Below are 12,895 nucleotides of genomic sequence, written 5' to 3' on the forward strand. Positions count from 1 at the left end.
GGAAAGTCTTGTCTGCCAAATTTTATTGGATACTATGTGGTTACAAAAGAACTTGATACAAAAAAAATAATTTTGATATCACATACTTGGATTTCAGGAACACTTTTGATACTGTTGCATGTGGAAGACTACTATAGAAATTGGAGAAGTTTGGTATCAGGGGCAAGTTGCTACAATGGATAAAAGGGTGGTAGAGTGGGAGTAGACAGTGGTAATCCATGGACTAATGTTATTAGTGGAATCCTCCAGGATTTTGTGTTGGGCCCACTGTAATTGTATATTTATCAATGATATTGAAGGTATATCAGGTTTAATATCCAAATTTGCAGATGATACTAAGGTTGACATGGTTGGTAATGGCAGGGTACTCCTGTAACAGGAATTAGAGAAGTTGGGCAGATGGGCTGAAAAGTGGCAATTGACATTTAACATTGACAAATGCAAAGTACTGCATATGGATAAAAGTAACTGCAGAGAAATGTACCAACTGTGTGGTACTACACTTAGAGTGGTGGAAAATGAAAAAGATCTGTTAGTAAATAAAATGAAAAAGATCTGTTAGTGCAGTCAGATATGAAATTTTCTGAACATTGCAGATAGGCTGCCAGAGCAGGTCATGGTGTTGTCAGTGATATACAGGAATTTTGCTAGTAGAGAAAAGGTGATTATCCCTTTGTATAAGGCAGTGGTCAAGCTATGCTTTGATTACTGTGTTACAGGTCCGGAGGCCTCATTTTAGGAAGGATGTAGAGTTGCTTGAGTGAGTACAGAGAAGAGCTACAGGATTGGTGAGGGGAATGATTGTGTCCTCTTACCAAGAAAGGCTAAGTTCTGCAAATTGCAGTGTCTGGAAACTAGGCACCTGTGAGGTGATCTGATTGAGGTGTATAAGGCCTTGAATGGGATGAGCAGGCCTCAATTCTGATGGGATTCATCTTCTTGCTCAGATTACAAACCTGAGGGTCATGAACTCAAATTTATGAATTTGGAAAGACAGTTGTAGAATAGATGTGTTGAAATTTTTGCATTTAGCCAGCAGGTAGTTGATTGCTTGAACAAACATCATCTGGCATTGTGGAAGTTTATAGCTTAAATTCAAGGAGCAACTGGACCAACTTTTAGAGGGAATGGATGTGTGCAATTTTTGTTTTTTTTTGGCTGATGCTGCATAAACTGCTTTCTTGCATCACATGCCTCTACTAATATTTCTAGTGTACTTCTTGTATACATGGTACCTGCCATTACTGTTCATTTAACATGCATTATTCCTGGTCTCTGTTTGCTAATAGACTGCATTCCAGCTGAATTGAAGCCAGTAAGTTTCAAAATAGCTATCCTGGTGATATCTCAGATTTTTAAATGCATAGTGTATCGTATATTTGATGCCATACAATATAAAAAGGCATTAGCAACTTGGGCACAACTGCAAACTTTTTTTTTTTGCATTTAACTTGAACATAAATGCAAGCCTTAAAGTGCCAAAGACTTTGTTCTCAGTCTTCATTAAGAACAGAAAGCCTCTGATCAAAATTGAATGCAGGTAAAGCATACAAACTTTGATCTGACTTCAACTACTGTATCGAAATACTCCTGCAATCCTACAACATTAAATTAATAGAATTGGAATTTTTTCAAATTCTTTTATAAACTTAATGCCTAGCACAGAAGAAAGGATGGTGTCAGCAAGCATAATTATCTTAGTGTTGTTGCTTTCCAAAATATTAACGTACATTTTTCATTTCCAAAGTTTATCATCAAATACTCAGTTTTGTAAAAATATATTAAAAAATTAGGGCAAAAGATCTCTGCTTAGTAAGAAATACTACTGTATATTTTAAATTAGTTCTATTTTACACTAGACTACATAATTCTTCATTTTAAATGAAGAAATACCATATCAGTTTAAAATAACTGCATATCCTACTGAATTTCTTTCAAATTGGATGCACATGCTGAGTAATCACCAAATCTAAAACAATACATATACAGTCTTATAATCTATAAATAAATTTTTATTATAATATAAAATGTAATATTGTCTCAAATGCAGATTTATTTATCTTAATGCATGAAGTGTTCTTCCTAAGTTTTTAATATCTGTTTTTCTGCTAATTGAATGTGATTTGACCTGTTTTGGTTCTGATAGAAAAATATTCTCTTTCAGTTTGGAGTTGGCTTCTATTCATCATTTTTGGTTGCTGACCGAGTAGTTGTAACAAGTAAGCACAATGATGACAAGCAGTATGTCTGGGAATCTGATGCGGCCTCCTTCAGTGTTATTGAAGACCCACGTGGAGACACATTGAAACGTGGTACAACAGTCAGTTTACACCTCAAAGAAGAAGCAAGAGATTTCTTGGAAGAAGATACCCTGAGAAATTTGATCCAAAAATATAGCCAGTTCATTAATTTTAACATATACCTGTGGACCAGTAAGGTAATTCTTATTCCTTAATTGTATCATTTAAAAATTGTTCATACACACTTAGTGTATCTTTCACATTTGTTAATTACTATTTTTAATTTCAAGACATTTGAATTTCTGACCTTCATGAATCTAATCTTTACCAAAAATATTAGATTTTTATTATGCTATGGTTAGTAGCTTACTATCCAGACTTTAAGACTTTTTACAAATTTTTAATGAATTGCATTTATGAAAATTAAACCCTGAGGAAAGGCCAAATGATTCATCTGTCAATGTATTTAGCAACACTTGCAAGAAGCAAGGGTTACATATGGGTGGTTGTCATTGCTGCAGAAACTGGATAGGCTTTACCTATTTGCCCACCAAAATGCAGATTGAGTTGCTGCTCAAGAGCCACGCACTTTTTTTCTGTATGTGGGAGTAAAATTAAGAACAGTTAACCACTGTGCTAGTTGCAGGGTGTCCTACTAGAGCAGTAGTTGCACTTGCATGTTTTGTGGGAAATGCAAGAATCTCATCTGGTGGGAAGAACTGCTGAAATCTATAACCAGTACTATTCTTTGTCATCAGTTCCTACTGCCCTTTTTAAGATTAAATTTTTCATTTTTATATAAAATCAATTATTAGTTTAACTGAGTTATGTGCAGGCACATTTAATCACCCAACTTTACATCTTAAATTTTTTTTTTCTTCAGTGACACTATTGTGTGTAATGCTTCTAAAACTAGTGGCACCCTTTGCTTGCTTTTTATCTTCCAGAATAAATTGTTTAGATGTAGATGCCCAGTGGAGCAATCGGGTACGGGACATGATATTGCCATGAGGGATGTCTTTGTGTGTGCGTGAAGCAAGGAGTGTAACGAAATCAGGCAAAAACTCAGCGTTATGGGCCTATATGAGAGCTTGAAGGACAGGGTGGATGCTCTCGAAGGATCTAAATTGAGGAGCCCATCAAGCTCTCAGCTGCCCACATCAACGCCAGAGCTTGCACTTGGCCATCCCGCAACACAGCGGCAACCCCCAAGGCAGAATGCACTAGTCCCACAAGAATTAGTTGTTGGTGACTATTGTCAGGGAAACGGAGAACATGCTTTGTAAAAAAGATAGGTGGAACAGGACCAGGGTATGTCTGCCAGGGGCAAAGGTTGATGGCGTAGAGCGGATATCATCTTTTAAGGGCACAAAAGGTGATATAGTTGTACACGTTGGCACTAATGATATTAAGAGTAGGAGACCTGCAGAATTACTTAACAAGTACAGTTCACTGTTGAAAAAAACTGAATTAGGGTTTAATTGGAAAGTGTCTGCAATTCTGCCCAGACACAATAGGAGGGAGTATATGATGAGAGCCTTGTCGATCAATTCAGCCCTGGAAAGAATGCAAGGCTCAAGTGGTAGGTTTTTTTTTTTTTAGCCTGGTCTGTACTTGTTAACAAGAGAGACTGCCTTCTAATGGGATGGGATACACTTAAATAGAAAGGGTGCAAGAATATTTGCTGGGAGTCATTGCGGTGCAAGAATATTTGCTGGGAGTCATTGCGGTACAAGTAAACATGGGTTGTGTTAGGGTAGCTAAGAATAGGAACAGGTGCATGTATACTTGTGTGTACACCAATGCTAGGAGTTTGGTAAATAAATTTGATGAATTTGAGGTAATGCTCAAAACATCAAAGGCAGATATTGTTGGGATATCAGAGATGTGGTGTCACACAGATATAAGGAATGTAGAACTGGAATTTGAGGAGTACAATGTGTACAGATAGGAAGGGAGGAGGGGTTATGCTATTAGTTAAGAAACACAAAATCCAAGGAAGTGAAGCCAGTCGACATCGCTGAACAGTGCAGTGTCAAGTCAGTTTGGTGTGACATAAGCATTGGGAGATCAAAATTGAGAGTAAGAGTGTGCTATAGGCCTAATGACTCTGAGTGTAATAAGACACTGTACAGGGAAATAGTGGGCCAGTAAATCAGTGTTATAATGGGGAAGTTTTAATTTCCCAGATATTGACTGGAATTTGTGGGTTGGTCACTTGCACACTAGCAAGGCTTTTGTGGATTTATTCGATTGTTTTCTACATCAGCATGTTCGGGAGGCAACTAGAGGGAGTAATACTCTTGATTTGATTATCAGTAGTGATTCTTCATGCATTAAGAATCTGCAGATAAAGGAACCACTAGGTGGGATTTACTCAGAGGTAACTACCATCAGGGATAAAGGGAAGGGTTTTTGCTTTCATAAAGGAGACTATGATGGTCTAAGACTGTATTTAAATTCTATACAGTGGGACCAACTGATGTTACCAACAGCAAATTCAAAATGGGAAGCATTCAAAGAACTTATCTTGGAAGCTACTAGGCTTTACATACCAACTAAGAAATATTGTTCAAGGTTTAGGCCTAAATGGATGTCAGACATATGGCAGAGAAGAAAAATGCATAGGATACATATAAATTAACGTGTGACACAAAAGACTATGACAAATAAGTTGATCTGTAACCAAGTTACAAAGGAGGTTAGGCAGGCGAAGGCAGATTACGAGAAGTCTTTGGCAAAGGATGCAAACAAAAACAGCAAGGAGTTCTTTACTTATGTAAACTCTAGAAGGAAGGGGATGAATCAGATTGGTCCACTTGATATCAATGGTTCAACTGTTGATGATCCTGCTCAGGTAGCTAACAAACAAAATGAATATTTTGCATCGGCATTCACACATAAGGAGTTATTCAACAAGGGGTATGCCAGAGGTGTATTTAACTCTGGCAGTAAGCTAGATAATCTTGTAATAACTGAGAGTAAAGTGGAGGAGAAATTATTGAAGATAAACACAAGATAGGCACCTGGGGTGGATGGGATCTATCCAGTTATATTAAAGGAGGCAGCAAAGGAAGTAAGCAAACCCTTAGCCATAATTATGAGAGCTTCCTATACCCATAGATTGAAGATGTGCAAATGTGACCCCAATTCACAAAGGTGGATCAAAGGCTGACAACTAATTATAGACCTGTGAGTTTAATTTCTGTTCCAGGAAAATTAATGGAGGCACTAGTTAAAGAAGCACTGCAGGATCATCTAGACAAGACTTCAGTTATAGCTTGGGCACAGCATGGTTTTGTTAAGGGAAGGTCGTACCCAACCAATTTGGTTGGATACTATGATGCAGTTACAAAAGAACTGGATGCAGGGAGTAACTTTGATGTTATACAGGGTGTCTCAAAAATATTGTTACAAACGTTTAGGGGAGGTAGGTAACATCTAATGGAAAGTGAATCGCATAGGAACCCATAACCGGAAACATCATGGGAAAGTAGTAGCAGAGGCACAAGAAGCAGAAATGACACAAGACAGTAATTAGTGGTAAACATTTATTTCACATAATATTAACAATGGAGTAAGAGATGGATGCATTTTGTGATGTTACAACAGATGCTCAAAGGTTCCACCATGAGACGTGATGCATGCGTGACACCGACGCAGCATGGATTGGGGGACACGGTCGAACACACCTGGAGTTTCCTTGACAGTAGCAGCAGTGCAGACGAGTCTTGCCACAAGATCCATTTCAGTCTCCACAGGCGATTTGTACATGATAGATTTGAGGGCCCCCCACAGAAAGAAATCAAAGCTCAATAAATCAGGTGAGTGTGGGGGCCAGGCAATGGGTCCACCACGGCCAATCCATCGACGCCGAAAACGCCTGTTCAAATGGTCACGAACACACCTTCCATAATGGGCAGGTGCCCCGTCATGTTTGAAACTAAATGTTGCGTTTCGCATTTGCTGGAACATCGTCAAGTAACCCTGGTAGAACTTAAGAAAAATCTGATATTTAGTGGAGTTTATGAGGGATGGTAACAGGTATGGGCTGACTAAGCAATCACCGACCATACCTGCCCACACGCTTATTGCAAAGCGATGTTGTGCCACATGGGGGCGCACACCATGTGGGTTGTCATGAGCCCACACACGAGCATTGTGTTGATTGAATAAGCCTCATCCGTGACCAAAACATAGGCTGAAAAATTAGTCTTGAACACTTTCTTGGAGAAACCACTGCGCAAAAGCCACACGTGCAGGATGATCTTGAGGGAGCAGTAACTGAACCATTTGAAGATGAAAGGGTTGTAAGGAATCGTCGTGCCAGACCCGCTATACACTGCAACAAGACACTCCTAAGGCAGAGGCAACGGCACATGTGCTGGTAGTAGGATTCTTCTGGACTGCATTCAACACACTTCCTTCCATGGTGGGAGTTCGTGTCGAATGTGGTCTGCCCACACTACTCCTGTTACCTCTAAAATGACCCATAATCGCATAAATTTTTATGCAAACAAACAGTGGTCCAGTACATGTCTGTCTGGGAAGTGTTCTCCATAAATTCGTTGAGCGGCTCGTCCATTGCTCTCTGCTAATCGCATGTCTGCCAGCTCGTATATCGATGCATGCTCTTAGTGCGGCAACTACTGCTTGAATAAGTAAACCAGAAATTTTCCCTCTGAACAGTGCCGTGTACTGACTTACGGTGACATTTCCGGTTATGGGTTCGTATGCGATTCACATTCCTTTAGATGTTACCTACCTCCCCTAAACGTTTGTACCAATATTTTTGAGACATCCTGTGTACTTGGATCTTAGAAAGGCTTTTGATACTGCTGCACAAATTGGAGCAGTGTGGCATTGGAGGCAAATTGCTGCTATGGATAAAGGGGTGGTTGAGGGGAGAAGATGGTGGTAATCAATGGACACTGCTCATCATGGACTAATGTTATTAGTGTAGTCCCTCAGGGTTCAGTGTTGGGTCCATTATTTTCTGTATTTATAAATAATATTGATTGTATATCAAGCTTAATGTCCAAGTTTGCAGACAATACAAAGATTGGCAGGGTTGTTAAGGACACTACTGATGCTATGCTGCCACAACAGGATCTGGAAAGGTTGAGCAGATGGGCTGAGAGGTGGCAAATGAAGTTTAACATTTACAACTGTAAAGTACTACATATGGGGAAACAGCAACCTCAGGGCAACGTATCAACTCTGTGGTACTACACTGACAGTGGTAGAGAATGAAAAGGACCTGGGGGTAATTGTGCAGGCAGATATGAAGTTCTCTGAGCAGTGCAGACGAGCTGCAAGAGTAGCTGATGTCTTGTCAATGATATACAGGAATTTTTCTAGCAGGGATAAGGAGGTGATTATTCCCTTGTATAAGGCAATGGTCAGGCCACACCTTGAATACTGCATACAGGTCTGGAGGCCTCATTTCAAGAAGGATGTAGATCTGCTGGAATGAGTACAGAGAAGGGCAACAAGATTAGTAAATGGAACAAAGGGTTGCTCTTAGGAAGAAAGGCTTAAGTTCTGCAAATTAGTGTCTGGAGACTAGGCACTGGCAAGGTGATCTGATAGAGGTGTATAAGGCTTTGAATGGTTTGAGCATGCTCAATGCTGATGGGATTCTTGCTCTTGCTCAGAATAATCACCTGAGAGGGTATAAATTCAGAGTGAGGAAGACAGATGTAGGATAGATGTGTAAATTTGCCTTTAGCCAGCAGGTAGTTGGTTGGTTGGTTTAACAGACTTTCATCCCTTGTTGTGGAAATTGATAGCCCAAATAAATTTAAGGCTCAGCTGGACAGGTATTTCGAACAAATGGAGGGGTGAAGTGGAAGTGTTCTTTTTTTTTTGGCTGATGCTGCATAAGCTTGCTTTCTTGCATCATATGCTAATGCTATTTATCCTGCGTTTTTGTTGATATCATAGTGATTTAGTTCTACCAAATCCAGTTTGATGCTTTCAGTGACATGGTGATATCAGATATTTCTTGACCAACAAATTTTCTGTATGCTGACTTTGAAAAGTTCATTTTTTTGTTTTGAAATTTTATATTTTTGGTATAAATTTATTCACACTTATCCATATGTGATAGTTAGCTAAGAGACTCTTCTCTTGTTAAATATTTATTTTTCTAATAATTGTAACCATTAAGTACTGTTTTTCTTATAAATAAGAAAATGTGAAACTAAGTTATCATTCTAGTGGTGCTCTTACATTCTAACCAGGCCGACCGGGCTAGCCGAGTGGGTAAAGTACCTGCCCGGCAACCCAAAGGTCGCGGGTTCGATTCCCGCCTCGGGCTTGGATCAAAGTACTGCAAAAACCTTGGGAGGTGCAATATGGCCACAGAAGCCGATGCGCCAACAACTACCAAATCAAAAAAAAATCAACATTCTAACTGCCCAATACAAATGTACTAGTATGCTGAGGGACGGAGCTTTACACTACTACAGGCAAAACTCAAGTGGCACATGGGTGTGTACACTGTTCTAAGTATATTGTAGTAGTAGTGGCATGTGATGCAAGAAAGCAAATGTATGAGCTTATGCAGCATCAGCCAAAAAAATTTACAAAACAACTCCCTCTAAATGTTTGTCTAGTTCCTCCTTAAATTTATTTCACCTATTAACTTCTACAACAACTGCTGGAAGTTTGTTCCATCAATTAACCACCTACTGGCTAAAGGCATTGTAGGCATGTTGTGCTGAAAGTTAAGCTTCTAACATTGGTTCCTGTCTTTCCTCCTGACCCTGACAAGCACAACAGGGGACCATGTTGATCCAGGTAACATTCCACCAAGTATGAGTTTAGATTGCTTTTCCCTGTCACAGTTAATTTTATAGCCTGTAACTTATCATCTTTGTTTAACTTGGTCTCATATCTGGCTTGTCTTAGTTCACTTCGTAGCTATATAAAAGCTCTGGTCATAGGTTTCACTATGAGATAGTCAGGGTTTCTCACAAGCCTAGCTCAGAATGTGGAAGGTCTTCTGGTTTGATAGCCTCAAATCCTTTTGTAATTCTTATTTGTATTTATTAAAAATTTAAGTTTTTTAAATTGAGTGTTTGTGTAACTGATACTTACTGTGTTTTTTATTTTTAATAATAAAGAAAATTGTTTTAGATAATTAGTTTAAATTTATTAGTTTAAAAGTAGATTGAACTGTGAAATTACTTGGTGTGTAATGTTGTATACCTAGTGTTGCCAGCAATAAGATTTTTAGCCAGACAATGTGGTTTCAACAGAAGACAGTCTTATTCCTTCAGCCCAAATGCACTTTGTTCAGTTTCTACACTTTTTTTTTTTTTTTTCCCCAAGGAAAAAATGGTCTAAACCAAACAAATATGTTATTTTTTTTCTTTTAACTCCTTTTAAATTTTAATAGAAATTTACAAGATTTTTTTTTTTATGCATCATCCTTATATTATTTTATTTATGCTATGGTTTGGTCAGACCTTTGATTTCAACTTGCCACTATAATTGTAATTTTCTTGCTGCATGCTAACAAACTTACCACATTATACAGTGAATTGCCTCATTGAAAACAACCCAGTTTACTTTAAGATTTGATAATTGGTAGTTGAATTTGCATTGCTTTAAACTTTGGAAACTTCTACTTCATAGAAACTGGCACAAATATGTGAAACCAGATGGTGCAGGTATGTATAAACCATTGGCTATCCAGTTGTGAGGTAACATGTAAACATTGGCTATCCCATATCTTGCACAGTGTTCATCACTCTTGGCTATACCAAGGAATTTGTACTAGTTGCATTGACTGAGCAAATATACTGTAATTTGCTAAATAGTAAGAGTCCATTAAGAGCTTCATATGGAAATAGAAGACAAACTCTTTATTCTGAGAACTGCTTGCATGTAGAGGATGATCATTTACAAGTATTTATTGTAAATACTGACTTTGGTTACAAGTTAAGGCAATGCCACATTTGTACAGAATTGTGAAAAATGAACTTATCTTGGATAATTTCATTTTGCAGTTTGTCTTCTATTTCTATAAGATGTTTAGTTTTTCTTATGAAAAACTTGTTATTGGCTTGTGTAAAAAAAAAAAAAAAACTGTTCCTTTTAGACAGAAACTGTTGAAGAACCAGTGGATGATGAAGAAACAGAAGCTGTAGAGGATACAACTGAAGATGAAGATGTTAAGGTGGAAGAAGAAAAAGATACAAAACCAAAAACAAAGAAAGTTGAAAAGACTACTTGGGATTGGGAGTTGATGAATGAATCTAAGCCAATCTGGACCCGGAAGTATGCTGCATGTTTTTTTTTATTATTATTAAGTTTATATTAATCATTCTGCTACTTAACTTTAATTAGCTAAAATCCAGTGTACTTAAATTTTGGAGGATAAAGTAAATTTAATAGTATTGGTGGAACCAAAAATTTGCTATAAAGATTAAAGCTTAGTTTGTAAAATACCCATTGAGTGTTGAAGTTTAGCAATAGTATTTCTTAAACAAAACTATTGATTTTGAGGGTTTCATTTTTTTTTGTAATATCATTGTCCTTCACTGAAACAAATGTTAAAAACTTGGAAATTAAGTAAAAGTATAACGGTTGAGTCTCAGCAGGTGTAGGGCAGTTGGGGTGCATGTGATGATGCAGAGTTTTGTTGGTATTTGAGATCAATGGGTTTGCAATTTTACCATGAGTAAAAAGGTAAACTGCAGGATGGAAGCCTCCTCAATTTGCTAGTAGTCAAAGTATTATATATATAAAAAACTATTGATAATTAAAATTCTAAATCACATGCTGCCTTTTCTTAATTTCCAGGTCAGTCTTGCATGTCATGCATTGAAAATTTTAGTTTCAAGATTCATATTTTAAAGGAATTTATCCCTCTATGCCTTCAGAAAGACCATCTTTTTAACTCCTTGTACTTTTAGGGGGAACTATTAATTTGGAAGTGAAACAGCAGTGCTTAAGTGCCTCAAAGGATGATCATGTGATTGATATTAATGCAGTGGGGTTAGCTGAATCTGTGTACTCTAAAAAAGGACAAAATAAAGTGTAGTGAGGATGTAATTACATCATTGGCTGCAAAATTGCAGTATTTGCATAGTTTGATGGATAAAATGGTGGGATTGTTAATAATTTGGATTGAAGACCAAACAAAGTCCTATTAAGCATAGCAGTAATTCAAGAGAAAGCAATGGATCTATTTGAAAGTGAATTAAAAAGTGTATTAAAAAGTGAATCTACATCCATTGAGTTTCAGGGCAAACTAGATGGTTTGAGCACTAAAAAAGACTTCACTTTGGCATAATTTGTCAAAGTAGCGATTTGTTAATCACTTTGAATGATTTTATTCATTGGTCATGATATCGAGGTTAGTTTTTTTTTAAGAGCTATCTGAATAGCTTCAGAATTGGCTATACTATGTTAACTTTCATCCATTCTTTGTTAATCACATGACAACTATCTAAAAATCCATCTGTCGAACATTGTCAGATGGATTTTTATACAAAAGAATGAAATACTGCACAAACAGTTTTTGTGCAGTATTTCAAAAAAGGCACTAGCTGTTCTAGTGCTTTTTTGAACTAACATTTATCAGAGTGGGTACAATTTGGCATGGCAACTGTTCAGATGCACAAATGTACACACTTACAAATAAGTCCCTGACAAAGCTAATGCTTTTTAGTTAAAACTTAATGGAAAGTGACTGTGCAAAGACTTTTTTTTTTTTTCAGTTAAATGTTTAAAATAGAGCCAGTAGTGGCTTACCTACATTTTGCTATTAAATAATTATATTAGAAATCATTGTTAGTGAGGTTTATTAAACAGTTTTAAAAGAAATACTACTACAGCCAGGCCTTGCATAACATGAGTTCGATTAACGTATTTTTCAGTTACTGCTATTAGAAAAAAAAAATTCACTTTACACAATGCCAATTTCAAGTCAATGCAATCTTTTATGTGATAGTTGAAGATTTGAATTGCGCGCTAAGCCTACTGTGCATCAGACAGCAATAAACAAGCATTGGCCCAATGTCCCTCAAGTGTGTTCCATCAACCATCAGAAGTGTTTGTCTTCCACTAATAAAGTCACTTGCAGACTTTCATTTAAAAATTCATATTTTTAAATGCAAAAAAAAAAATTAATTTTTAAAAAAGCCAGATGAAAATGTTACCACAAAGGAGATAATGGTAAAAAACTAGATAATCTTTCATATCACAGAGAACCTCAAACCTTTTTGTTTGAGGTTCTCTGCAATATTTATTTTGCCAGAGCCTAGAGAAGATTGTTGGCTATCAGAAATTTTTTGATGAAAAAAAGAAAGCCAACTCTGTTCAAATATTCCATAACAAATAGTTTCTTCATTGTGTATTTTATGCCAGAGATTCTCAAACTTTCTTGATTCACAGCATCATTAGTATCTAATTTTTTCATGGTGCCCTTGGCCAAAAGAAATACCTAACAGTTCTGTTTATTAAGTAGTTAGATCCAAACAATTTAATAGGTAATATTGAAACTGAACTATCTCTAGCTAGTAGTTCACAAAGTGTCTGACAGATGTAACGTATTGCTGTGTTCCCTCAAATTTAAAATATTCTATAGAGCACAGTTTGGAATCTCCTGTTTTATGCAATAAACATTTAATTCTATAATT

General features: G+C 37.0%; 1 protein-coding gene across 1 annotated transcript in view; it reads left to right on the top strand.

The window, feature by feature from the left end:
• The window catches only part of Gp93 (heat shock protein 90 Gp93), a 90,085-nt gene that overhangs the window by 40,807 nt on the left and 36,383 nt on the right, over positions 1–12,895 (top strand). The window contains exons 6-7 of the mRNA XM_090369725.1: positions 2,165–2,437; positions 10,351–10,529. Of these exons, the coding sequence (XP_090225851.1) occupies positions 2,165–2,437; positions 10,351–10,529 (452 nt within the window). The remainder of the gene's footprint in view (positions 1–2,164; positions 2,438–10,350; positions 10,530–12,895) is intronic.

The sequence above is a fragment of the Mastigoproctus giganteus genome, chromosome 3 (genome assembly GCF_048544385.1).
Source record: "Mastigoproctus giganteus isolate SK-2022 chromosome 3, ASM4854438v1, whole genome shotgun sequence".
In the NCBI taxonomy this organism is placed as follows: Eukaryota; Metazoa; Arthropoda; class Arachnida; order Uropygi; family Thelyphonidae; genus Mastigoproctus; species Mastigoproctus giganteus.